The following is a 27213-nucleotide window of genomic DNA, read 5'->3' as shown; positions in this document are numbered from 1 at the left end:
TTTTTCCATCGCATTCTGCATGGAATTACACATTGATTGATATATAACATGATGGTATTATTTTTGCAAACTGTGATTTTAGTGATTTTGGTCACTAGTGGTGTCACCTCCCTCCAGGGTCTCAACTTACTAACACCTTATTGGAGCAGTTCTCAAACTTTTAGCACTGGGACCCACTTTTTAGAATGACGATCTGTCCAGGACCCATCATAAAGCAAATTAAAATAAATTATTATAAATAAAGTAAAATAAATAAATAAGGGAAAGCTAGCCCTGTTCCACCAAGTGAATTTTCTCTGTAGCCTGCTTGCAATAACACCCCCTGCCCCAAAAAAGAATCAGTAAGATTTTCACACCTACCCAGTTCAATTTAATATTTCAAGCATATCACTATCAGGACCCACCTGGCTTTTCAAGTCTAAGAGCCCAATCCTATGCCTGTCTACTCAGAAGTAAGTTCCATTATAGTCAGTGGGGCTTACTCCCAGGAAAGTGTGGATAGGATTGCAGCCTAAAACAGAAAAAAATTTCACCTTACCCTGTCAAGCCTCTGTTTCATTCTTTTTATGGGGGGGGGGGGGCTGCCTTCTGGAGCATTTGTTGAGCTCCAGTTGCATCAAATCAGGACCATTCTTGTGGCCTCACATTTCCCTTTGCCTGACCTGCACAGGAGCCAAGGCATGTTTGCTTACTCTTTAGTAAACACGACCATGTGGCTTAGTTTCACTTTCCATAGGGCTCAATACATTCGCCTGTTTGGAGGGAGGGACCTCCTTCTCGGGTGTTTTTGGGGTGCTACATTCATTGGATCAGGACCATTCTGGTGTTGTTGGATTCCTCTCAGCCTGCCCTTTCAGACGAACTAAGGCGCATTCGCCTATTCGCGAGTAAACGTGCGATACGGCTCGGTTTCACTTTCCATTGGGCTCTATGCATTTTTTGTTTTCTGTTTTTTTGCCAATAACGTTTGATAGAAAGGAGATACTTCACTCTTGTTTTTTGCATTGCATTCTGCTGGAAATTCCGCATCTAACGCTATATAACATGATGGTATTACTCCTAACCGTTGCGATTTTAGCACGTCACCCTCCCAGTGTGCGTCATCCCACCTTGCACGTCACCCGGTGCAGCCTGCACCCCCCTAGCAACACTACTGACTAACAGATTCATTTCAAGTCAGTAACTGTAAGCGAGGGTAGCATAAGAACAAGAAGGGCCCCACTGGATCAGGCCAAAGGCCCATCTAGTCCAACTTCCTGTATCTCACTGTGGCCCACTAAATGCTTCAGGGAGCACACAAGACAACAGAGACAAACTGCATCCTGGTGCCTTCCCCTGCATCTGGCAATCAGAGGCAGCCTACCTCTGATTAGCAATAATCAAGCACAAGAATAATGCAACTAAAACAATCAAAACACACAAATCACAAGGCAGCAAGAACAGCATAGCAGTCAATGCCATCCAACCTTCACCAAAGCAAATTAAACTCCAGAGCTAAATGAAATCAATGACTTTTCAGCAACTGTTGGAATGGAATGCAGGGATTATGAAAGTGGCCTAGTGCTACAGTCCAAAGCATTGTGAACTCGTGTCCAGGAGCAAGCAGGAACCTATCCCACAGGTCCATCAGTATTGAGGAATGCATTGTATGTGCCTTCCAATTGCACAATTTTGCAGGACTTTTTTGTAATTGGGGTGGAATTGTTCCCCCTGCTTGCATAGAGCTTTGTGCATGAAGCAGAGCCTTCACATATGCATTAGGACTGCTGCATTGAGACAAGAGTGAATGGCCTTGGGGTTTCCAATATGACTCAACAGGTTTCATGGTACCAGTCTTAAATTAACAACTTCTCAAATAATTCTTTGATCATATAAATGAACTCTGCAATTGCTTTTATATATGCCTGACAATTGAATTCCCATGCAGAAATACAGTGTACATTGTTTGAAGAATGTGGCAGTTTTAGATGTGGTTGCCTTTAAAGTCATCTATGCTATTTTCCTTATGAAAGTCCCTGAAAAGCAGTGTCTTGTACTGTCTCATTAATCACCCATTGCACACTGTCCATTCCTGTCAAAAGCTTTCCTGTAACATGTATATATTTCTGCGCCTCACCTCCTTGGGAACAAAAGTTATCTGAAAAGCAGATTGCACAGACTATGCTGGAATCACACTGCTTTTCTCCTGCAAGGTTGACTTAATGTTACAAAGTCCTAGTAAAGTACAGTGCTTGAACTCCTCTGAACATGTGTCTGATTCATAGGCTAGACATTTCCCATCGCACAAATATGGATTTTGCCAGTGCTGAAGTCCACTTAACTAGCACAGAGTAAAATTAAATCTTTTTTTCTGGATGGTTGTTAGCCTCAGTGTTAGAGCTAATGATCCGTTTCACCTAAATTCATGTAATGAAACCACAAAAGCTGCTTGGCCCTGTTTCTTTTTACTGGAAAAGCAGCTTTGGGAAAGCTTATTTTAAGTGGAAAAATGAGGTTCCCAACACTGCTCCAAATCTGCCTTCTTGAAGCTGTTTTCTGAAAAATCAACTGCTGGGACTTCATTTAAATGTGTTACATATGGTTAACTCCATTGATGCACCTAACAAAGACAACCAGCAAAACTAAATTGAGGAAACTGTCAACCCATTCCTATCCACACTTTCCTGGGAGTAAGCCCCATTGACTCTAATGGGACTTATTTCTGAGTGGACATGCATAGGATTAGGCTGTGTATTGGTTAGCTAGGCTTGGGTTTACCTACTGTTTTTCAAGTGAATATGTTGGGGATGTGATGGTGGTTGTTATTTCTTACGTTGTAGCCTTGGGCTGCTAAGCATTTCCAAAGACTGTCTCCTGATGTCCAATGACCCTGGACAGTCTGCAGTGAGGGAACCCATACTGTGGGCAGAATAGTGAAGACCATGTGTTCATGTGACTTTCGACTTTTTATCAGTACACCAGATCACACATTACTGTCAACTCACAAGTAATTAATTGCAGTTCAGGAAACTGAACTTTCTGCTTCTAATTTATTTCGGTGATCTATGCTCCAAAACACAATTACACAAAACAAACACCGTCTCTCTCTTTTCTTGGTTCTTAACAGTCAAACAAGACAAAATGCCCTTATCTTTAGCTACACCCCTCAGAACAACAGGATGTTCTTAAGTAGAATTGAATTTAATGTTTTGCAAATGCTATTCTAGGCTTGCTTTAGCTGCAAAATCGTTGTACTCCACATGAATGGCTCATTCCAAGCAATTATTCAACTCTGTTGAATATTGGATTCTAGCCTCTTGATTGCCAATCCTGTCCTTAACCATCACTGAATAAGCTGAATATATACCATTATTTGTGTAAGATGACTTTGGATTAGAGTTCATAATTAAATTCATGGACTTTGGGAACTCTTATTGTGAAAGTGAGCTCTTTGTCACCCGTTCTTAACTTTAATTGCAGGTTTTCAGTACTTCTGTGAAAATACACAAAAGTGGTTTTTCTTTGATTCTGTAAGTGCTGCAAGATACCATTTAGCCTTTCTTTAGACATCTTGTTTTCTCAGGATGTTCAGATTGTGGTGGCTCTTGTGTTTCATGAGGTTAAGTCTCATGACTCAATTTAGTAGTTTACCTTTTACTTATTGTGCTTTGTAAACTGCAACTTAGTTACTAGAATCAGATGAAAAGTGTCTTGGTAGGAACATGTGTATTTGGAACTGGCTACTGATAGATGCAGTGAATGCTAAAAGATGCTTAATCCAGAACATCATCTTTTGCACTTCCTCAGGATTTCCTCAGCTCTGGAGACCCCAAAGATACAAAGATGCTAATCATAAAGCAAGCAGACTGGGCCAAGAACATCAATGAACCAAAGGCAGCTGTGGAGATGTACATTACTGCAGGCGAGCACATGAAGGCCATAGAAATCAGTGGAGAACAGGGTTGGGTTGATGCGTACGTCTCATCTGTCTTTCAGATAAATATGCTTTAACACAATCAGCAGAACAAATGCCTGTTTTGCATCAAACACATTTTCCTGGCTGTGCTTGTGTTATGCTGAAACAAATCCCTATTTTGAGCAAGTAATGGGACTGGGACTCTTCAGTGCTGTATCTAATGTGATAATGATAGCACTGTGTGATGCTTTGTTGTGTTTGGGAGCCCCAGAATTGGATCTAGGTACAGTTTTGGTAGATTTGTACTCTATAATAGCAAACCATTATTCAGTAGATCATAGCACCGGTCTCTTAGTATAACTTAAATACTCAGCAGCCCTGTTTCCAAAAGCTCTTTTCAAAGATCAGATAAATTACTCTCATTCTATCATGAGTTTTAGGTCGCAATCCTAACCAACTTTCCAGCACTGACCTAGCCGCAATTGCAGCCCCAAGTAAAGGTAACAAACATGCCCTTGTCTTGAGGAGGCCCCCTCGACTGCCTCCCCATTGAAGGATGCAGTGCATGCCACATTGGCACAGTTATGTAAGTGCTGGAAAGTTGTTTAGGATTGCACCCTTAGGTTCTTATTGCTGATGTGGATGTAGTACTGATTTATTTGGTGACGATTTCGGAGTCTTAAGAACAGGTTGTCTGAAGATGAAGCATACTTTCTCATAAAAGCTGGGATTCTTAAGATTGTTATAAGAGTCTAGAGAATCCTCAGGATCTGCATCAAGACTGCTGGCTGTGAATTCTACCTACCTATATTCTGCCATGCATGCTAGAAATAGTATTTATGCAGCTGGGAATGTGCACTTTCAGGTGCTCTCAGGCAGTCCTTTCTGATGAACAGCCAGGTTTGTAGCCTGGCAGAAGCCTGCTAGGAGTACAGATGTGAACAAAAGTACCTACTTGTTTGGGTCTCTGGATAGCAACCTGTTTGAAAAAAAAAATGCATCAAGAGTTTAGAAGAGTTGTGATCACTGATGGGGCTGGAATTCTCTTTTTGCTTGTTTTTATCTAGGTTAATTGATATTGCCCGGAAGCTGGATAAAGCAGAGCGTGAACCTTTAAGAAAGTGTGCCTACTATTTCAAAAAGCTGTTAAACCATGGCTATGCAGCAGAGACCTACATGAAGATTGGCGACTTGAAGGCCTTGGTACAACTCCATGTGGAAACTCAGCAATGGGATGAGGTGAGTACAATTCATAGTAGTAATTACTGTTCTTGGTTAACTGTATGTTAACTTGGTAAACTGTATGGTCTTTTATCGGGCTGGCAGAGGAGGATGGAATGGCCCTCCAGCAGCAGAGTAGAGCGGTAGCGTAGTAGGGTAGCACAGGAAGCAACCAGTCCCAATCTAAGCCACAGACGCAGGCTTGTTGAGTATAGAATTGGTAAGGAGCAGGCAGAAGAGTAGTCAGTCAAACGGTCCAGAGGTCAGGGATACAGCAAGGCACAGTCACAATAAGCAGTCCGAGTCAGAAAACAAACCAGCAGCACTTCACCTAGAACATCCACCACAGCAACCCACACTTGGTGTCTGCACCAGTCTCCTTTTTTACCAGAGCCAGCCAATTAGAACAGGGCGACCTCATTGTCTTGTGACAGTCTTGTGAACTGCTCTAATTGGCTGCCCAATGGTGCATTGCACCACTCCACCATGGACTATGTCAGGGGTGCCCAAAACCCGGCCCTGGGGCCACTTGCGGCCCTCAAGGACTCCCAATCTGGCCCTCAAGGAGGCCCCAGTCTCCAATGAGCCTCTGGCCCTCCAGAGACTTGCTGGAGCTCGCGCTGGCCTGATGCAACTGCTGTCAGCGTGATGGCCAATTGTTCGACCTCTCGCATGAGCTGTGGGATGAGGGCTCCCTCCACTGCTTGCTGTTTCACATCTGTGATGCAGCAGCGCCAGCAAAGGAAAGGCTGGCCTTGCTTTGTGCAAGGCCTTTTATAGGCCTTGAGCTATTGCAAGACCATTCATTCATTCATATAAGTTCAATCTCTAATATGTTCATTTATGTAAATTTATTCAAATTTGAAATGCAAATTCTTTTTTTCCCCAGCCCCTGACACAATGTCAGAGAGATGATGTGGCCCTCCTGCCAAAAAGTTTGGGCACCCCAGGACTATGTGACTCTACACACATGTCCCTGAATGACATGGCTCCCACTTTACTAGGGTGCATCTCATTTCTAATCAGTGCAGCAGTTACATTTGTTTACATTACACCTGGACATCAAGGCCCCCTGCCACATCCTGGCTAACAACAATTTAAGACCTGAGAGATGCCAAGGCCTGACATCTTTAATTCATTAGATAAACAAAATTACTAAACTGTGGGTGTTTTGTCATGCGAGAGTATAGTAAGATGTGGTGATGGCCACTAGTTTAGATACCTTTAAAAGGGGATTGGGCAAATTAATGGAGGGCAGATCTATTCATGGCAACTCGTCATGATGGCTATGTGTTACCTCTAAGGTTAGCAGCAGTATGCCTTGGAATACCTGTTGCAGGGGCATAGTGATGGGAGAGAAGTCATTATCCTTGTTTCTCCTCCATGCAGTCAACATTGCCAGCTTTCCTTTAAAACCATTGCCTGTGCAGAGCGATGATATCATTGCATTAGATTCCAAGGGACTCATCAGTAGCAAGGAAAATAAATCCTCCTCCAGTAGGATAGACAGTGTTTGGTGAAAGGATACATTCAGCTTAATGTATTTCTTTACCCATTTCTCATCTTTTATGGTTATAACCAGATCTAAGATAGTTTCCTGAAATCTGGACCCAACTTATGCAGTCAGAAATTAAGTAACTTGTGTTCTGTAGGGCTTATTCTCAGGTAAGTATGTAAAGGGTTGCAGCTTTAGTTTTAGATTATTTTCAAAAGGAATACTTATTAAAATGGTCTTGTTTAATTACTCTCGCAAATATATATTGAGAGAACACCAACTTGAATATGGTTTGTAATAGGTCTGAATCAAGATTCATAGCAAACCTTTGTGCTTCAATGTCATTAACAACCATAAGAAATGATTGCTTGTGTTTTTCTGTGAATTTGAAAAGCACTCTGTTTCAGCTATATTTTGCAGTATGCTAAGAATGGATTTATCTTGTACTTCAGGCCTTTGCTTTGTGTGACAAGCACCCTGAATTTAAGGATGATGTCTATGTTCCTTACGCTCAGTGGCTGGCAGAGAATGATAGATTTGAAGAGGCCCAGAAAGGTAGGGCTGCGTAATTTATTTTATTTTATTTTTTGCCTAAAATGGCGACAGCAGTCAAAATGCACTCAGCACTTCTCAGAAACTAAAGTGGAGCATTGTCTGTTTGAGAGGTGCTAAAATTTGCATTAATAGCGCAGGAAGAATCTAAATGGATCTTATTGACATTTGAATTGTCAGAAGCCTAGGTAAGAACAAATTTTAATAAAAGGAGCAAATGTGACAATGTTTGGGTTCTTAATAATTATAATAACTCAGTATTTATATACCACCTTTCTGGTCATCGGATTTCTCCTCTGACTTTATTCAAGGCAGTTTACATAGGCAGGCGTTTCTAAATCCCTCAAGGGGATTTTTACAATCATAAATGGTTCTCTCTTTCAAGAACCCTACAACATTTCAGATGAATCTTCCGGGTCTGATCTCACTTCTGGCCTCCAGTGCCTCCCCTGCAGGCTGACAAGCAGCTCCTTCATCTCTCACATGGAGGGCACCCAAGACACTTCTTCGCTCACACACCAATGAGCAGATGGAATAACTAGACTCGGCTTATCAGCTGCTTCAAGGTCTCACCATTCAGGGAGCTGCCGCTGTTCTGGAACTGGCGACCTTCTGATGTTATCTTCGGAGGCTAACAGAGGCTCTACCCTCTAGACCAGACCTCCTGCCCTTCTTTATCTAGTGGTTTGTATCCAAAGAACCACAAATGCAAGGAAGCTTGTGGATGGCAACTTCCATGCCGCTTCCTCCACACAGCAGGCACCTGTGCCTTCCCCTCCCAAGTGTTTCCTGACGATCAGTGGTGACTGGGCATAAGGGAGGAGGAATTTCTGAAAATTGATCAAAGTGCTTCTTTGAAATGCAATGTTAATACTGACTTGATTTGTCTCCTTGCCAGACAAATATCTTGTTACTTTTTCCACTTTGTCCCTGCTAGTACAGTGCAATCTGTCTTGTACTGCAACTGGACAACCACCATGTATTTCAATGGGCCTTGTCAAGAGCCATATGAAAGCAATCTTGAAATGAATGGAAGCTGTACCTCAACATTGCTTGGTGGATTGTGCCCACAGAGTCCATTTAAGAAGCTGAGATACCACCAAAGCCACAAAGCACCTTTTTGATGTCTCTCCTGCTATGTTAATTTTCCCACAAACAAGTTAAAAAAATATCTCTGGAATAATTCCTTTCATCTGTTTCTTTGTTTGGTTGCAGGACCTGTTCCTAATTTTAATCAAGTTAATTGGTTTAATCACGCTGTAAAATCTTTGTTTTGGCCCCCTTTTGTAGCATTCCACAAGGCTGGCAGGCAGACTGAAGCTGTAAAAGTGTTGGAACAATTAACTCACAACGCTGTGGTAGAAACCCGATTTAATGATGCAGCATATTATTACTGGATGCTCTCCATGCAGTGTTTAGATATAGCTCAAGGTAAGGAAACACAAGCAAGTTTACATGTTATCTATTCATGCATGAAAGCAGAACATCTAACAAATCCTGATAGCTTAACTGAAACCTCTTTGTGAACTGCTCTGTACAAGGCTGTTTTTGTTGTTGTTGTATTGTAGACAAGTACTTACATGGTATGTATTAAATTTTTAAAAACCTTTTAACGTATTCGAACAACTGACAACCATGAGCCTCATTCTTTATTTAAGGCCAGGCTATGCTGACTAAGCATCTCCTATCCTTTTGTATTTGTCACTATGTGAAGTCATAAGCTCAGTTATGACTCGCCTGAGGCTCAATTTTGTATGTGTTTTGACTTAATGAAAAACAATGGTACTGGCCCATGTCCACCCATTTATTTCAATATGGGCAGCCTTCTGACAGCCCTCTCTCATTCACAGTCTTTTGTAGCTCTTCCTTTGAGAATCTTAACTTTCCATATGTATTTATTGTGTCTTCATTATGCTTGTGTGGGATCAAGAGCATTTTTTCATTACTTAGGAAGGCTCACTATGATTCCGTTTAAGAACATATGCTGTACCTCATTCATCAGCATGCAATTGAACTAGGCTAAAGTTGCAAGCCAACTAGTTTTTGAATTTGCATAGCACTTAACAGGGAAGAAAAGTAGGTAATTATTGTTCCTGTTTCAGAGAGTGGGGCTTAGGCCAGGGAGAGAGCCCAATTTTCCTCATGACCACCTTGTTAATTTGTAGGTTAGCTGAGCTGCGATTTGAAACCAAGTTCAAAATCACTGTTCTCATCATTGTAAGATACTTGCTTAGTAAGAACCTAGGGAAGACATAGCAGGCACACTTAGTTCTGTGACAGTTTTAGTCCAGCATCCCTCTGGTTTTACCACCATACCAAAAATATTAGTCTGTGGTCTCATGTGCACTGAACCAAGGCTTCACTGTGCACACTTTAATCTGGGAGTATGGCCCACTGAACAGAATGGGGCTTGATTCCAAGTAAACCTATAAGGGATTACGCATCCTGTCAAGACTATACTTTGTTCCAAATTGCTCCTTGAGTCTTAACAAAGACATAGAAATTGTCATTCATTCTGCTTGTATGCTGTGCAGATGTGGTTTCCAGAGATGGAAAACTAATATCCTCAACTGTTAGCCTCAACCCCTGGCTGTGTGAAAACTACTCACCACAGCTATTTGTCTTTTAAGAGCAGGAAAATTAAGAAGGCAAAATTGCATGTAAGGATTGTCAAATGGCAGAAGCTATATTTTGAGTCACACTTTTTCAGCAGTGCTAATCTTTTAGGAGTGTTAATGCTGTAACCAGGATGGTCTGTAATCTTTCTTGTAAGTATCTTGCTGTTGGTTGGCAACCGATCAGAGGCTTTACGCTGATCCTGCCTTTCTCTCCCTCAGAGGACAAGCAGAAGAAGACAGAAATGTTGCAAAAGTTTCACCACTTCCAGCACTTGGCAGAACTTTATCATGTCTATCACTCCATCCACAAATACATTGTAAGATATTTCATTGTGAGATCTCTCACTTTTTGGACCATTCTGGAGATTAACCGATGATGTAATATGTTTCCTGCGCCTGTTCTGTTTTAAGCATCTGTTGTGGAGAGGTTGACACAGAATTTTCTCTTGAACAGCTTGTCTTTGTGGCCTCTCTGTTTTCAGAATTGAGATTAGATCTAAGCCTTTTGGACTTGCTCAGTGTTGTTGCTATCTGAACAAAGGAAAGCAACATCAAACAAGATCGAAATCAGCTGATGCTCAATACTGTTCATTTCTTACTTAGTAACCCTTTTAAAACTTTGTTCTTTTATTTTTCACACTGCAGGAAGAACCCTTCAGTTTTCACTTGCCTGGAGCACTGTTCAATATGTCTAGGTTTTTACTTCATAGCCTGACTAAGGACACTCCTCTGGGAATCTCTAAAGTGTATCCTTTTGAAAAACAAAAGCCAAATTCAAGAGCTGACTGGTGGACCAAATGGACGGTTCATTGGTATGAGCTGTAACCAGATGTGCTGCAAGAATCTACCCTATTCTTGCTTGCAGAGATGTTTACATAGAAATTTACTGTGGATTGACTCAATTTCTAGAATGGTGAAAGCACCTAATCTCTCAATACTTGGAATCTGAAAGCAGTTTCTGTATAGCATAGAAAACATTTATCAATATGCCTGTATATTGCTTGGAAAAGTGCCTCTTAGTTGATATGAGATCACTGGTAAAAATTGTGAAGTGTCCTGTTCAACCTTAAACATAGCACATTTATTGTGGCACCAGCTTTTGTGGGTCAGCTTTTGTGGCTCCACTTTATTAGATACATCATCCAGAACACAAATTTGGCCTTTGATAGCTGGCTGGTCACCTGTCAACTGGGAGGAACCACACTTGTTTTGTAATGTGTTTTTGGACCAGTGTATGAAAAGCAGGCTGTGGTGAGATTTTTGCTTGTAACATCCTATCCTGAAAGGAAAGATGGAGATATTTTGACCAAAGGTAAGAAGAATCCTGTTAAGAAACACTGTCTTTGTCCTTTTATACTCCATGTATCACCTTGTTCCTTGCATAAAATATGAACCCTTCCTATAGATGGAATCTTGGGATCTCTCTCTCTCTCTCTCTCTCTCTCTCTCTCTCTCTCTCTCTGGACGCCATCCCTTTCAGCATTCTAGCAGTTGTTTCACATTCTGTTTATGTAAACATGCTTATGTAAACAGACTTCTCCGGCAGAGACCTCTTCCAAGCTCTGACTTCGGTTGTGCTTCAGTGCATCGCTCCTCTGATTGAAAGCAATGATGTGGTTTTCCCTGCTTGCCATATGTATGTTTTGTTCCTTAATTTGATTACAGCAATACATTATATGCCCTGGCAAAGCAGAGCAAAGCTCTGGGCGCCTATAAATTGGCTCGTCATGCCTATGACAAGTTGCAGGGGCTGCAGATTCCAGCTAGATTTCAGAAATCAATTGAGCTGGGGAGCTTAACAATCCGATCCAAGCCATTTCATGACAGTGAAGTAAGTTCCTCTTTGTATTGTTTGCATCCTTTCATACTTGACATGAGGTGAGAGGCCGCGCTGGCAGATGTGCAAAACCTGAGGAGAAATGCAGCACATCTGCAGAAATAGTTACGTCACTGTTCATCTCCCCAGTCGAATGAAAACTTTTGTTTTGCATTTTCAAAAGTTTGCCTTCCCTAAAAACTGCCTCACCTTCCGACCTCCGTGTGCTACTCTACTTGCTTCCACCACTCTGCCACCACTTTTGCCTTTCCTCTACTTTCCTGAACTCCCACAAGCGTTTACTAATGCCTGTTTGCCTGTCCACAGTCAGAGGCCTTCTGCTTATATCTGCGCCTGCCCCATATGTCCTGACTCCCCTTTTTCCAGCACTTGGGGCTCATTCCTGTTTGTAAATCAAGTTTTTAAAAGTTTATCTTCCTGATTTTAGTAGTTGTCTGAGTCTCACCAGTGTTCTGTAAAATAATGTCTAAAGGGACATGCAAATCAAATAAATTGAACGGTGCCAATGCTTAACCTTAAATGAACAGGAAAAAATGTACTCCATCTGGCCACCTGAAATAATATAAACACAATAAGGCCCTGGAGATCCATATAGCTGCCTGAAGTAATTGTGCCATTTAAAAGAACATGAAGTGAATGAATCAAAGGTCCCATGTTTCATCAAGCTTCTGAGCCAAAAAACCTGTTTCAGTAACCTTCCTTCACATCTTTTTGGCAATGAGTTATGTTGCATAGCACACATCTGATGCTGCAGCAATTGAAAATGGAGTAAGTCATGACTGAAGCACTCATACTGTGAGAGAATGTAAAGAAATAGGAGTGGGATTTCACCCTTTTGTCTGGTTTTATGCTTATGCAATTTCACTGGTGTAAAAGAATGTAAGCAAAGAATTCCCATGTGGGGTAAGATTGTCTAGTAGCCCACTTAGCTCTGAATTTTGATTGCCAACAGTGGCTTTTCAGCTGCTTCAAGGAAGTTCACATGCAGAGCATGATGGTGACGTTCACCCTCTGTTGTTCTTCAGCATCTGGTAGTCAGATGTATACAACACTTGCAAATCAACAGTGTGCTTTTGTTTTCATTTGGGGCTAGTAGTGACTGATAGATCCCTTTCTTTCATGTGGTCATCAAATGCTTTATAAAGCCCTTTATGCTAGTTGTCATCACATCATGTGGCAGTGAATTCCATAGACCAGTGGTTGCCAAACTTGCGGTCATTGTGTAGCTCCAAAGCAGTCCCCGTTTGGACCAGCACTTACCTTCCACCATGCAGCTCACACTGTAAGCAGTGTGGTGGAACAGTAAGTGCTGCTCACAGTGGGGAGCATCATGCTGGATCCAGCCTGCAGACTAGTTTGGTGCACACTTTCATAGACCACTGATACTTGTGTGTGTGTGTGAAAGAGTGTTTCTTTTTGTTTTTCTTGAACCTGCTGTCTATCATTTTTTGCATTTAGACTGAAAGAGAAAATAATTTCTCTAATTCATTTTCTTCGTGCCAGTCATGCTTTTTAAAATCTGTGCTGTATCTCCTTCAGCTGTCTTCCCTTCCCCCCAAGGTAACCTGAAACTAGATCGTAAACAGCTTAGCATCCTCTGTTATAGAGACCAGCTCCTTCACTCTGTTCCATCATGACTATGACTGTCTGTTGTGTGTTACTGAGTGTATTTTTAAACACACATTAACATGTGCACACCAGGGAAAACTGCCTTTTTTGCTGGGACCATGTGTAGTGCTGATGGCACAGCTCAGTGTTTTGGTGGAAAATGGAGGGAACAAGCAAGTTTTTATCATGGGTAATATTTAACAATAATAGGGAAGGGGAGTCAATCAAAATAAAGCAGTTAAATAAAAAAAAATCACACACACCCCCACAATGCACTTGCACAAAGGAGGAAAAGGACAGAAACACAAAGTATGTTGCCAATTTGACTGCACGCAAGACAAGCAAGGAAAGATAGAGGGAGGTTTGTGGGTGAATGGCAATGCTGCCCTAAGGCCCAAGTTACCAGTCTGTTTCTGCTGGATTAGGGTGAGATGCATTGCAGCACCTGCAGGGCAAGGATGCCAAGACCAGGCACATCTCTTGTTTGAAAGCAGGGATTCAAAGGCAGAAAGAGGGCCCTAGAGCAAGCCCCAAAACTAGGCAGTATCCTTAGTTAGCTTGAACAAAGGAAGCAGGGCAAGAGAGTCAGAGCTATTTTTCCAGGAAGGAGTATTCTGCAAAGCAGCCACAAGCTATCCACAACAGCTATGGGTGTGTTCAGAAGCAGGGAAGGCAGCTGGAAAGAGGAAGAAGAGGGTTTACCAATCCTGGATGCCTGCTTGGCATGGTGGTCCTTGGATTGTGACTGGAATAGCAGTGGCTTAACGCAGTACCAGCTGGTCAAACAAATGCAGGGATAGCAAGGCAATCGGAAGAGTGAGGGTTGAAACCACGTGGGATTCTATGACCCAGTTTTTTATACCTTTGTCACCCATAGATTCCTTTGGGATCTTTTGTGGGGTGAGCTCTTCAAGGGACCTTTGTCATGTGATGGCCCTTGAAGGCTTTTCCCAGGACCTAAATGGGTGCTTCCTTTGTCTTTGCACCTGGTTGAGGATGTGGTAACTGGCTCATGAGGTCCACTGATTCTTTGGCATGCCTGGCTCATGAAGTCTACTGATTCATTAGCTTCATTAGCCATGAAGTAGGTGAGAGCAGCTAGGTTCAGGGATCCTTCTTTTGTTAGCAACTTGCTTTTCCCAAATCAGGCAGCTCCTAGGAGATGGTTTTTGTCACATGGTCAAAGTTGCTGTGTGAGCAAAGTGCACTGAATTTGGGAGCCAGCAAGGTTCAAACCAAGTCAACCTGATTGGGGGGGGGGGTATTTCTCTGATCAGGCTCTGATTGCCTTCTGTTTAGCCTGTGGGTCTGAGGCCTCTTGCCACCAGTCCTAGCAAATATCTATATCTATAGCTTTGTCAGTTGCTACTCTCAAGTTCTGGAAATTTCTCCTCCTAGAGCAGTGATTTTCAGTCTTTTTCATCCCACAGTACACTGACAAGGTGCTAAAATTGTCAAGGCACACTATCAGTTTTTTGACAATTGATGGCACACCACACTGCAGATAGGAGGCTCACTCCCCCAATGGCCCTGCTAATAATGGACTCTCCCCCAAACTCCCCTTGGCACACCTGTGGATCATTCGCAGCACACCAATGTGCCATGGCACACTTGTTGAAAATTGTTGTCCTAGAAGTTCACCAGAGTCTGACTTGAGGTGCAATCCTACCCTGCACGGGAACAGGCAAGCCTAGAGGCTTGCGCTGTATCCAACGCAGGATAGGGGACCAAAGCGGCTCAGTCAGAGGCAAGGTATAAGTTCTGGGTCCCAGCCCTGCCTCCTGCTCCCCACCCGCCTGCCATCCCCCTGCCCAGGAATGCCTTCCTCCTCCCTGCCCACCCCAGCCGGACCAACGCAAGGCTCACCGAGGAAGCCGGCACGGAGGCTTGTGTCAGTGTCTGCAGGCCAGTGCACCTCTGTGCGCCTACCCAGCTTACTCCCAAGGAGGTGCAAACATGCTTTACGGCACATTTGCGACCCTCCTGTGTCAGCGCAAGGGACTTCCACCAGCCCAAGTAGTTCTCAGGATTGCGCCCTTGGCCTGTTTTACAGAATTTGTACAAGATATTTTGAATTTCAGTCTAGATTTTTTAAAATGGTGGTAAATCAGGCATTAAAAATATTGTATATTTGGAGTAACAGCAAGTCAGATTCAATGGCTGGGTTCAAAGAAAACTGTGAGTTTACCCAATAGCTTCAGACTTGCATCAAGTTTTTTTTCTGGTTCTCCTTCTGGTACAGTTCTTGGTGCTCTATTTGTGGCTGCCCTGAAGGTTCTGTATCTTTTTTTTTGGGGGGGGGGGGCTGTTTCTTGGGCTAGAGACCTGCCTCAAAAGCTCTCAGAATTGGTACCAACTGCTTTTGGGTGAGGTGTTCAGATTGTGCTGGTTTGTTTTCGAAGACCCTGATTCTGGTGTTTCTTTTCAGGAGCTTGTGCCTTTGTGCTATAGGTGCTCTACCAACAATCCTTTGCTGAACAACCTGGGGAATGTCTGCATTAACTGCAGGCAACCCTTTGTCTTCTCTGCTTCATCTTATGGTATGTTGGAATCCTACAACCCATGAGGACCAAATGTTTCTGGTATCTATATAGTCTGACAATGCTGATCATCAGCAATCTCAAACATGAAATTTAGCAGTTTGGTACCAAACGTAGCTTAGCTTCCTAGCTATCACTGATAGAAGTACTTGGATAAATCTTGACAATGTAACTGCCACATTCTTACTCCGAAATAACAAAAGACAGAATTTCTGTCTTTTGAACTCAGTTGCAACTGTTTCTTATGGGAAGTATCTTGACGGGAAGTATCTTATGGGAAGCAGAATGAACATGGGGGAATGCTAATAGTCTGGGTTGGCTGGTTGGTTGGTTTCCACTATGTTGTCACCAAGTGAGTTACCAAATATATGAAGCCCACTAGCAACAGACGCTACTGGCAAAACTGTTTATTTAACAAAACAAAAATGAAACAAGTCATTTCTTTTGAATGTAGATAGTGTATATGAGTGGAACAGCAATGCTTATCTCTTGACAGGCACAGAAAGCATTGCAGGTGTTCTGACAATAACCTTCTCTCCTCTCTCACCTGTATCCTTTTCAGATGTATTGCACCTGGTTGAGTTCTATTTAGAGGAAGGGATCACTGATGAAGAAGCTGTTGCTCTGATTGATCTGGAAGTACCCAGGCTAAACAAAAGAGATAGTAAATGGCAAGAGAAGACAAGTGACAGTATCCTTCTATTCCTGACAATTACCGTGGCAACTTTGTAGTAACACTATAACAGAATATATTTTTAAATATCATTTTTTTTGAATACACATATCAAAAAATTAGGGCTAAAAATAATTGTTTACTTTGGAAACTGCTTTTCATTTTTAAAACCATCCTTCAGCCAAGGAAGACCAGATTGGGCTTGCTTTGAAATCAGTCATTATTGATAGCATTGCCAATTCCAATCATTTTTACAATGTAAGAGGCCCCATCACTGCTGGTGGCTGAGTATGAAGACATGAAGCCAGGGAGTTTAACATCTATTTTTAAGACAAGGTACAGTGTACAGAACTGAGGAAGGGGAAGAATGAAAATAATATTGAGATATTGGGAGAAAGGAGGAGAATAACTGTATTGGGACCCTAATTCAATGGATTAATGGTTCAAAAATGTTGATATCTAATTTTTGTTGTCTCTTGCACTTCAGCTGGTGAAGCATGCCTTCTGTACCCAAAGAAACTCCTTTATGCAGTTTTTATCATAATACAAGAATAGCTATAATATTGAGTTCTCTTATAGTTTTTCACCATTGGGCAGGGAAGCATAGGAAGCCATGGTTATACTCCCTATGGAAATGTTTCACAGATTCTGTCCATTTGTTTTTGCCCTCCTGCAAGCAGCATCATGCATATTGGGGCTCATGTTTTCTACCTAACAAACATTTCTAGATGTACAGACAATGCTTCTTTGTGAAGCGGATGAAATTGAAGAGGACGATCCATTTACAGCCAAACTGAGCTTTGAGGTTAGAAACTACTTCTTGTTTTTCCAAGATCTCTTCATCTGATACTTTCCTCTGTGCTGCTAATGTGTTAAGAAGAAGCAAATCTAGAGATTTCTTACCAGCAAATGTTTTTTTCATGGCAGAATTCCATCCTATAAAGAAATAGTTTGTAATTTCCTACATAGGCTTCCCCATAGCTCAGTAAGTCCCACCTACTTTACTTGTGCAATGACACAGGTGCAATCCGTGACATCTCCAGGTACAACAGAGAAAAATTCCTGTCAAAAACACTGGAAAGCTGCTGCTAGTCGATATCAACAGTATTGAATTAGAATGATGAACTAGTGCCATTTCCTGTGCTCCTACCTTACTACACTAGATGTAACCATACTTTGACCGTTTGGCTATTCCGTCTCTTGAAACTGTTGGTGGAGCATAACATCCATTAAGGGCACTCTGCTAGATAGGTGATGGGGGCTTGGCCAGGTCATAGTGCACAACTGAAGAAACCGAAATTACATTATGTTGGCCAAATTGAAAGAAGGCTCCTAAAATTCGCTAAAAGGAAAGTCATTAGTATTTGGTATGTCTCTGCCTGTTTTCATCAGTGTGTCTATAATAACATTTTGTTTTTGTTTATGAGATACCTACTCCACTGTTTCTGAAATTCAAAGCAGCTTTGAATTTGAACTTCAGTGAAGGACTGTAGAAGCAGCTGGATACCCTGTAGGCAAATGTTTGTTCCTGTTGTTGAGATAATAAGGTTGTTAGGTTGAGATGAAGTAGGGCAGGAAGTTATCTGTCCATGTGATAATATTTTAAACCTTATATGAGTTTCTAATGAAACTGTGTGGGAATGAAAAAGACCAGTTTAGATGAATGGAGGAAACTAAGCAGGACCACCATGGGATAAGGAGACATGTTCATTTGTGGGGCAAGGTTAGAAAAACATACTATTAAAAGATGTTTATTCAGTTTTGGTTAAGGCTGTTTCAGACATCTCTTGTATGATTCAGCCACAATACAAATAAAGTAAAATGACCAGTGTAGAGACAATATTCATCTGACTGCTGGGCAGGGACAAAAGAGCAAATGTATGAGATCAGCAATAAAGAAACTCAGTCTTCAGTTTTGGTACAACATATGGTTCTTAAATGGTGGTAATGCTGTGAATTATGTCCATCACACTTTTCAGTCTAAAAAGACCTTCCTAGTTTCTATTTCACTTCATAAGAGCCCCATGAAATAAATTGGTCTAAGAGGTAGTAACATGCCAGCTGCAGGGGTGGGCAAAGATTTTGACTTAGATTTGAAAGTGGGGTACCCAACATTCTCTGTTCACGGTACTACACTATCTCATATGACTATATAGTCATAGATGAGCCCAGCAAAGAAAGAGCTCCATCTACTGCCTCTACAGAAGGTAATGACCTTTTAGGATTTCAAGGGACTGGGGTCAAGCAAGACTCATAAAGACCCAGAGTTCTAATTTTGAAATGTGCAACAGTAGCCTTCAGAATCAGAGACATTGCATTAATACCAACAAGTACCTAGCAAGCAGAAGGGCTTTACAGGGGAATGGGGAGCACTGTTAAAAATAGAAGCATGGTAGAGCAAGGAGCAGAATACCATGCATGACATATATCGACAGTGGCTATGTGTGAGCATACTTTGCCTTATACATCCAATGGGACTGAGTTGACTTGTGAAGACTTGTGAAGGGTTTAGGCTCCTTTCCCCACCTTGTGAATGGGAATAGCACATTTTTTAAATGAGTAAAGCAACGATTTTGTTACTGTTCTTGTTGCTATAAACACCTATCCCGTAATATTAGGGGACGGTAATTATATAATAGGTATTCTTTTAATTTTTGCCCAGGCTGTCAGAACCAATTGGTTTGGCCAAACCAACCATTCAGATCAAATGGAGGTGGGACTTAACTAATGCTGCATCTTTAGTGTTGGATCAAATGCTTCCTAACACTCCATTACAAAAGGAGATGCATAAACTCTTCAGGCCTAGGAATATTTTCACAGTTTAGTAGAGAACTTAAAGCAAATTTGTAGCTCATGGCAAACGCACTGTCTAATATATGCAAAATTAAATTTTAAAAAGAGAACTTGTATACATTCTATAAAGAGATCTTGCTTTCTCAGTAGTCTGCCAAATTCAAATTTTTACTGGCTCTTTTCCTGCAGCAAGGGGGCTCTGAATTTATTCCTGTGGTAGTGAACCGTGCAGCTCTTAGGTCATTGAGCCGGAGAGATGTGCTAGTGAAACGCTGGCCAAAACCGTTAAGATGGCAGTACTTCCGATCCCTGCTACCAGATGCCTCCATTACCATGTGCCCTTCATGCTTTCAGGTATGAGCAATGTTTACTTTGCAAGAGAGGAGAGAGCTGAAAAAAGTCATTCCTTGAAAGCAAATTGAAATGGGTGTTTTACATATTGCTGTCTAATCTTAAAAATGTGCCTGGGACTCTAGAATTACTGCTTTAAAATAACATTAAATTCTGCTGCTTGTGAAACCAAGATTTGGACAAGTATAGCTTTGTGGTTGCTATGCAGCATTTTGGCGACCTAAATAAAGCCGCTGTAAGAGACAACCAATGAATCCGTTAGATGAACTCAGGAGAATGAGAAGGCAAACTGTACTTCTGTTTGGAGTTTTCTCCATCTTTTTCTCACTGCTTTGCATGCTGAGGCAGGTTTCGTAGAAGTATGCAAATAACAAATGTGGGTTGGCTGTTGGGTTGGCAAAGGGGGCTTAGCGTGAAGGCACATGGAGTGAGAACAAGCAGGGGAAAAGGTACAGCATCTTGCCTTGTTCTTAGCATGACAGTATGATCTCAGGTGTCACAGGATAACCAGGCTGTCTTCAGTCATCTTGAATAAGTGCTGTCAGTGTTCTTGAACAAGGGCCTGATTCTTTCAAGATAAAACTTGGCAACTCTCTCTCAAGAATCCCTGGTTAAGTTATTTGAAGCACTGCTTTTCATTCTTGGAGGTCTCCGATTGTGACTGAATAAACTGAAAGCCTCCATCTTTTATGTACTACGTATTAAGAAATGTTGCTTCCAGAGGGTAGCTGTGTTAATCTGTATGTAGCAGCCATGATCTTGAGGCACCTTAAAGACTAATAAATGTGCTGTAGCATAAGTGTCCATGAACTTGAATCCCCTTTCATTAGGTACACAAAGTGTCCTCTCAGTTCATCTGTATTTATCTACAAACGTGTGCCTAAGCTACCTAGGCAGCAATGTGTAAAAACAAAGGAAAGCAATATGTAAGTACAGGCAGTCTCTGACTTGTATTCTGTTTCCCTGCTGGCAGTCAGAGCAGATGTAAGTCAGCACAGTGCTCTCATGTCTGCATGAAAGCACAAGACCAGACAGACTGAGCTTGCATGAAAATGGTCATCCAGAAGTTGGGATGTCCATAAGACAGGAACTACCTGTGGTTCATATTGTTTACTGATTACTTACTGTTTTAAAAAATTGGGACCAAACACCTGAAAATTAAAGGGTGGTGGTCATAGTTCATATTCCAATGCATTTCTTTGTAGAGCCCGAATGATCCCACAGAACAGAATACACCCATTCACAACAGCAGTCACTGGTGATATTGCTGTCATTTGCTATAGTAATGTAATACTGGAAGAGGGACAATTGCTTTCTGTAGCAAGAACAAGATGCCTAATTTTGAGTCTAAACCAGTGCAATTGAAGTTGCTAATGAACTCTAGTTCATCCATCTTTCTGTAGTCTCCCTTTTGAAGTCTTTCCCTTGAAGTTTGGTGGCTTTGAGGGCAGCAGGAGAGTGTCTTAGGGAATCCATATAGGATGACTTGTGCCCATTTGTTCTCTTGCATTGAGACCGATATGATGTCCCTTGCAAACAGCAGAGCGGCACTATTGACTGGTAATAACCCCTGCTAACCGGGTAAGAGGTACTTTTTAAGTGGGTGCTCTTCTTTTATTTAGCGGTGGGAGTGTAACTGGCCCTCCTCACCCCAGCACTGTCCTTTCTAGTGGCTGTCTGCTGGTGTCTTTTTGCATCATTTTAGATTGTGAGCCCTTTTGGGACAGGGAGACATTAGATGTTTGTTTGATTTTTTTCTGTAAAACGCTTTGTGAACTTTCCGTTGAAAAGCAGTATAGAAATAATGTTATTAATAATAACAATAATAACAATAATAATAATAATAATAATAATAATAATAATAATAATATCAGTCTGTAATGTGGGATGATGTGCAAGGGCATGAGCCCTGTTGATGTTAGTGTCTTTTATGCATGTTGTACTGTGTGCGTAGATGATGTTACGCAGTGTGAAAGATGGTCTTGGAAGAGCAATCCCATTCACCCACTTTTCCCCTACATTGGTGGCTTCTGCTGAGGCTCAATTACAAATCCTCATTTTACAGATGTTTCATTCAGAAGATTATGAGCTCCTGGTGCTCCAACATAACTGTTGTCCATATTGTCGGAGGAAGATAGATGAAACTTGCCAGTGAAGCGAGGCAGATGCTCAGGAAAGGAAGCAGTCCTACTGCTGGTCCTCTGTGAAGTCTCTCTCTCTCTCTCTCTCTCTCTCTCTCTCTCTCTCTCTGTGCACCCAAAAGAGGCAGATTCCTAAAAAGAAATGGCTAAATACCAAGTTTTATGTTGCTTCCAAAGGAAATGTGTACATTATATATTTATATTTAATAACTATATTTGCAGAATTTGTATGACTGATGTATGCTTTGTACATTCCACAAGATTAAATAGAAAAGCAGGATATGTGGAGCTTCAAAAAAAAAAAAAGTAATGTTAGAATATATTCTTGACACTTTCATGACAACCTGTCAATTTGTCACAGACTGAACAATTACCTTTAGGGTGAGATTCTGCCTGGAGGAAAACTTGACAGTTTTGCACCTGCTAGCATTAGTTCTGAATTTGCCCCTTTTAATATTTGGGTTTGAAGACAATTTCCAATAAAATAAGGTTTCATAAAATTCTGTGTGCTTTTCTTTTTGAGCATTTGTTTGAGACTTCTGCCTGAACTGCTACTTTGAAAACACAGGCTCCCATAATTTAAACAAAATAACTGTAGTTTAAACAATGGACACTTCTTTTTCAAGGTTTCTTTATTGAGAAATGCCTCTTGAACTTCAGTTTAGAAGAGTGTTGTGTTTGTCCCTAGAATCTAAGACATAAAGGCTGTGCTCATTTATTTTTAGAATTCATACTTGGTCTTTCAGCGTGAACTAGAGCTCTCAGGGTTGCTCACAATAAAAACGTTTATGAAAAAAATAATAAAAGGAAGAACCAGCTAAGAAGGAAAGGGGAACAGCAATTTATCAGTAAAACTGAATTCATTTCAACTTAACTCTCAAAAGATAAAAGACACAGCACTGTGTGTAACACAGTACTGAGTGTGCCTCTCTGGGCAGAGTTCTAAAAACAGGGTGCCACACTGAAAAGCCCCCCCCCCTCCTGAGTGGGGCCCTGCTTTCTCTTCTGTTTTTAAGCACTATGTATGCTGATTGTACTAGAAATGAATAGCCTAGATGAGGACCTCCAATGACTAACTCAGGCAGTTCCTGCAGGAGTAGTTTTTTAAGATTTCTGGTACTATCAGAATCATTAGGACACTTCCACATGATCTAAATACCTGATGTTTGGCACACGTGTAGTTCAAGACATCCTGATTACAAATATCCCATTTTCAAATTGTTTTCGTAAGTTCTTTGCAGAAAAGTGGGGGACATGAAGAGGATCCAAAAATAATTTAAATATGTCAACAGCACTTGCAAATCCGAACTTTGCTATACATATAGTTCAAGACTGCTGATTCAGGAATTTCTTAAAATGTTACATTTGTACATCTGTGCTTCATTTGAGAAGCATGAAGTTACCTCAGAATAGCTGCACTGCTCACATGCTAGCTGAGAAGCTGAAATTTGACTGCATGCACTTGCAGTCCAAGGCATGCTAAATGTTACAAGTCTGAAAAAGAAACACTGGTGTACCTCTCCCTCAAAATAAGGAACATGAAATGTGCTCCAAAATAGTTAAGCTACTTCCACCTTACCTACAAAATTACAATTTGATACACAAACAACCTAAGTTTGCCATATGGCAACAGTGACCAGAGGGGCCTTTGCCCAGCTTAGGCTGGTGCAGAGTGGCACAGCTAGTCATTTGACACTCAGGGCCCATGTTTTTGTCACCCCCATATGACAATTAATTTTTCAAGTGATGACATGGCTGGAAGTGACATCATCAAGCAAATTAAACAATTATAAATAATTAAATTAAGAAAAATAATAAGGGAAAGCCAGCCCTGTTCCAAGTGAATTTTCACTGTAGCCCGCCTGCAATAACACACCTTCTGGAGCTTTTGTTAAACTCCAGTTACATCTGGGCGGGACTATTCTGGTGACCTTGCATTCCCCTTTGCCTGACCTGATCCCGAGCCAAGGCACATTTGCTTAGTCTTCTTGAGTAAATGCTTGCTCATGAGTAAACGCTTAATTTTGCTTTCCATAGGGCTCAATACATTCATCAACTTGGAGGGAAGGACTTCATTCTTGGGTGTTTTTAGGGGGCTGCGTTCATCGGATTGGAACCATTCTGGTGTCGTTGGATTCCTCTCAGCCTTCCCTTTCTGATGGACTAAGGCAAGTTCACCTAACATGCAATGTGGCTCAGTTTCACTTTCCATAGGACTCCATGCATTTTTTGTTTTCATGTTTTTTGGCTATAACTTTTTATAGAATGGAGATATTTCACTCCGATTTTTTTCATTGCATTCTGCCGTAAATTTCGCATCCAACAGTATATAGCATGATGGTATTATTCCTCACCACTCTGATTTTAGCGATTTTGGTTACTTGTGGGGTCACACCCTTTTCCATAGGAGTTGGTGCTGCTGGCCTTCTGTCCCAAACCATGAGAAGGAAAAGTGCTGGTACATGCTAGGTGATAGGAAGACACTGCATTTCTTTCTTGATCTTACTACTCAGTTTAGGAAGAGCAAGGTTCTGTTCATCTTGTTTCAAGAGCCCTTCCAAAACAGGAAAGTATCAGTATCTGGCTAGGTGGTTGCATAAATGTATTGAGTTAGTATGCAGGTCCTTGGGGAAACTCCCTTGGGGAGGTTGCTGCTCATTCCCTGGGAGATGTGGCCACCGCAGCTACCTTTTGGTAGGCATCCTTGGAGAAGATATGCAGAGCAGCCAACTGGGCATCAGTGCACACCTTCAGCAGGCGCTACAAGATTAACTCCTTTTCTACTAAGGTGACCTTTGGTTGGAAGGTCCTGCAGAGAATGTTATAAGGTGATTTGGAGCTACTCCTGATCCCATCCTTTTTGCAAATAAGCTCTGTCAATTCCCAGAAGACAGGAATGCCCCCTTCCTCTTAGAGACAAAACAAGGATTTTAATCTTACCGTAAATCTTGGAAGACCAAGGGGGGCATTCCATCCACTGCACTTGCAGGTTTGGCTTATTCTTTTGGGTAGTAGGCAATGTGGAGTGGTAGGTAGGGTTTCCCAGTAGGCTATCCTTAACAAGCCATTCCTTCAGCTGAATTACATGCAATATACCATAGTAATTCATGATCAGAATGATGAGTAGATCAGCCTTAAGAAAACACAGGTCATGGTTCAGGATGTGGACTCACCTCCCTGCATTACAATCTCTGCGCATGAACTGGAGGTTGTCCATGACTTTGCGTATCTTGGCTCAGCGATCTCCGACACGCTTTCTCTCGATACTGAGCTAAACAAACACATCGGTAAAGCAGCTACCACGTTTTCCAGACTCACAAGAGAGTCTGGTCCAACAAGGAGCTGATGGAACATACCAAGATGCAGGTCTACAGAGCTTGCGTCCTGAGTACACTTCTGTACTGCAGTGAGTCATGGACTCTTTGCTCACAACAGGAGATGAAACTGAACGCTTTTCACATGCGCTGCCTCCGACGCGTTCTCAGCATCACCTGGCAGGACAAAGTTCCAAACAACACAGTCCTGGAACGAGCTGGAATCCCTACCATGTATGCACTGCTGAAACAGAGATGCCTGCGTTGGCTTGGTCATGTTGTGAGAATGGATGATGGCCGGATCCCAAAGGATCTCCTCTATGGAGAACTTGTGCAAGGAAAGCGCCCTACAGGTAGACCACAGCTGCGATACAAGGACATCTGCAAGAGGGATCTGAAGGCCTTAGGAGTGGACCTCAACAGGTGGGAAACCCTGGCCTCTGAGCGGCCCGCTTGGAGGCAGGCTGTGCAGCATGGCCTTTCCCAGTTTGAAGAGAGACTTGGCCAACAGTCTGAAGCTAAGAGGCAAAGAAGGAAGGCCCATAGCCAGGAAGACAGACCAGGGACAGACTGCTCTTGCTCCCAGTGTGGAAGGGATTGTCACTCCCGAATTGGCCTTTTCAGCCACACTAGACACTGTTCCAGAACCACCTTTCAGAGCACGATACCATAGTCTTTCGATACTGAAGGTTGCCAACAATACCATAGTAGCCTGTTCGCTTATGTTATGAGAACTACAGCAGGCAGGGGCTTTTCACAGCTTTTGCAGTTCCATTCTGGGGTGTAGATATCCATGAAGGGGCTAGCCTTCATTTTTTGCCCTACCTCAATGTCATGGGAGGAGCATTCGCAGAGGTCAGGAATGCCCCCTTCCTCCATCCAAGGAAATTTACAGTAAGATAGAATTCCTGTTTTTATTTACAAGAGAAGTAGGTAAATAAGGATTGTGTGCAGTCCTGCAAGGCAGCTGATCCACGACCCCACACCAGATTCCCCCAAACAACTGGTCCACTACTCCACATCAGATCCCAAAGGCAGATCCTGTACCCTTAGGTGACCTTGCAACCAAAGATACTATTTGAGATTCTTATAGTGAGAGGACCACTCAGAATCCTTCTATTCTTAACTGTAACTGTATTCTTAAATTCAGTTGCTTTCCATTTGAAATGTGCTCTTGGGTTTATGTTTAGGAGTGAACATGATTAAACAAAAGCTGCAGCAAATACAGACAGTGCCCTGACATACAAGTGTAGTTGTGCCCTTACAATTGTTTTGGCAAGAGAATTGCCATGTGACTTCAAAACTGTCTTTATATATCTTCATGATTACTAAAACTGTCAGAGGTCCTGATTTAAAAAAAAAACCCAGAACACTACACTTCCCAGACACTACACTACACACACTACCCAGACACTACCCACTACCCAGACACTACACTACACACGCATTCATTTCCCTGTGAATGTAGAAATGGCAGCTTATTGGAGACTACAAAAATGACGCTTCACACACACACACACACACCCTCATTCATACAGACCAATGAAGTGATTTCATAAAACCATCTCACATAAAACACACTTCACTTTGCTTTGCAACTCTGCTCTTCCTTTTCCGCTGAATTGGCTTGAGTGGCACACTTTTGGTTGTGAGCTGTGGGCAAAAGTTGCTATCTCAGCAATGGCTTATGGCATCAATTCATAATATGACCCATTAGCGTACCTAAAAGATAAACCTTTAATCCTTCACCAAATCTATGTCACAGTTACATAATTATTATATATGGAGGTCACAGCCACATAGCAACTTCTCATGCCTTTGCTTCATCTGTTCAGCGTGGGAAGCAACCCTGGAGAAAACATGTCCTATTTCCCCACTGATTCCTACAAGAAGTTAGGTATGCAGACTATCAATTCCACTCTGGTCCTGCAATGTTTCCATTTTTGATGCCTTCACATTTTCTTTTTATACTTGGCAGCAGTGGTGGCTCCAGCTTGTAGGGGGTCTCAGTGGGGGAAATAAAAACCCTGCGAATGCCCCCAATGGTGTGCTCCTCTGTGCTTTGAAAGCACATGCCTATGCCAGTTACGCTCTGAGCAACGACCCTCAAGACCCAGTCAGCAGACAGATGAGCATCGCCCGTGTACTCTGCTTATTTAGAGAGGAAGGCAGGAG

General features: G+C 42.0%; 1 protein-coding gene across 2 annotated transcripts in view; it reads left to right on the top strand.

Moving 5' to 3' along the window:
* IFT122 (intraflagellar transport 122) overlaps positions 1-22224 on the top strand; it is a 72261-nt gene extending 50037 nt beyond the window's left edge. The window contains exons 18-29 of one of the 2 annotated variants that reach the window (XM_066614171.1): positions 3787-3953; positions 4963-5134; positions 7064-7166; positions 8454-8594; positions 10001-10098; positions 10427-10527; positions 11447-11612; positions 15655-15766; positions 16329-16457; positions 17168-17244; positions 19422-19586; positions 21649-22224. In XM_066614171.1, the coding sequence (XP_066470268.1) occupies positions 3787-3953; positions 4963-5134; positions 7064-7166; positions 8454-8594; positions 10001-10098; positions 10427-10527; positions 11447-11612; positions 15655-15766; positions 16329-16457; positions 17168-17244; positions 19422-19586; positions 21649-21738 (1521 nt within the window). In that variant the 3' untranslated portion in view covers positions 21739-22224. Of the gene's footprint in view, positions 1-3786; positions 3954-4962; positions 5135-7063; positions 7167-8453; positions 8595-10000; positions 10099-10426; positions 10528-11446; positions 11613-15654; positions 15767-16328; positions 16458-17084; positions 17245-19421; positions 19587-21648 lie in introns of those variants that run through there. The other variant, XM_066614172.1, reaches the window with a different exon arrangement.
* Positions 22225-27213: the final 4989 nt, after the last annotated feature.

This window comes from Tiliqua scincoides, chromosome 2 (genome assembly GCF_035046505.1).
Source record: "Tiliqua scincoides isolate rTilSci1 chromosome 2, rTilSci1.hap2, whole genome shotgun sequence".
Lineage (NCBI taxonomy): Eukaryota > Metazoa > Chordata > Lepidosauria > Squamata > Scincidae > Tiliqua > Tiliqua scincoides.
This window is presented reverse-complemented; position numbering and strand designations above follow the sequence as displayed.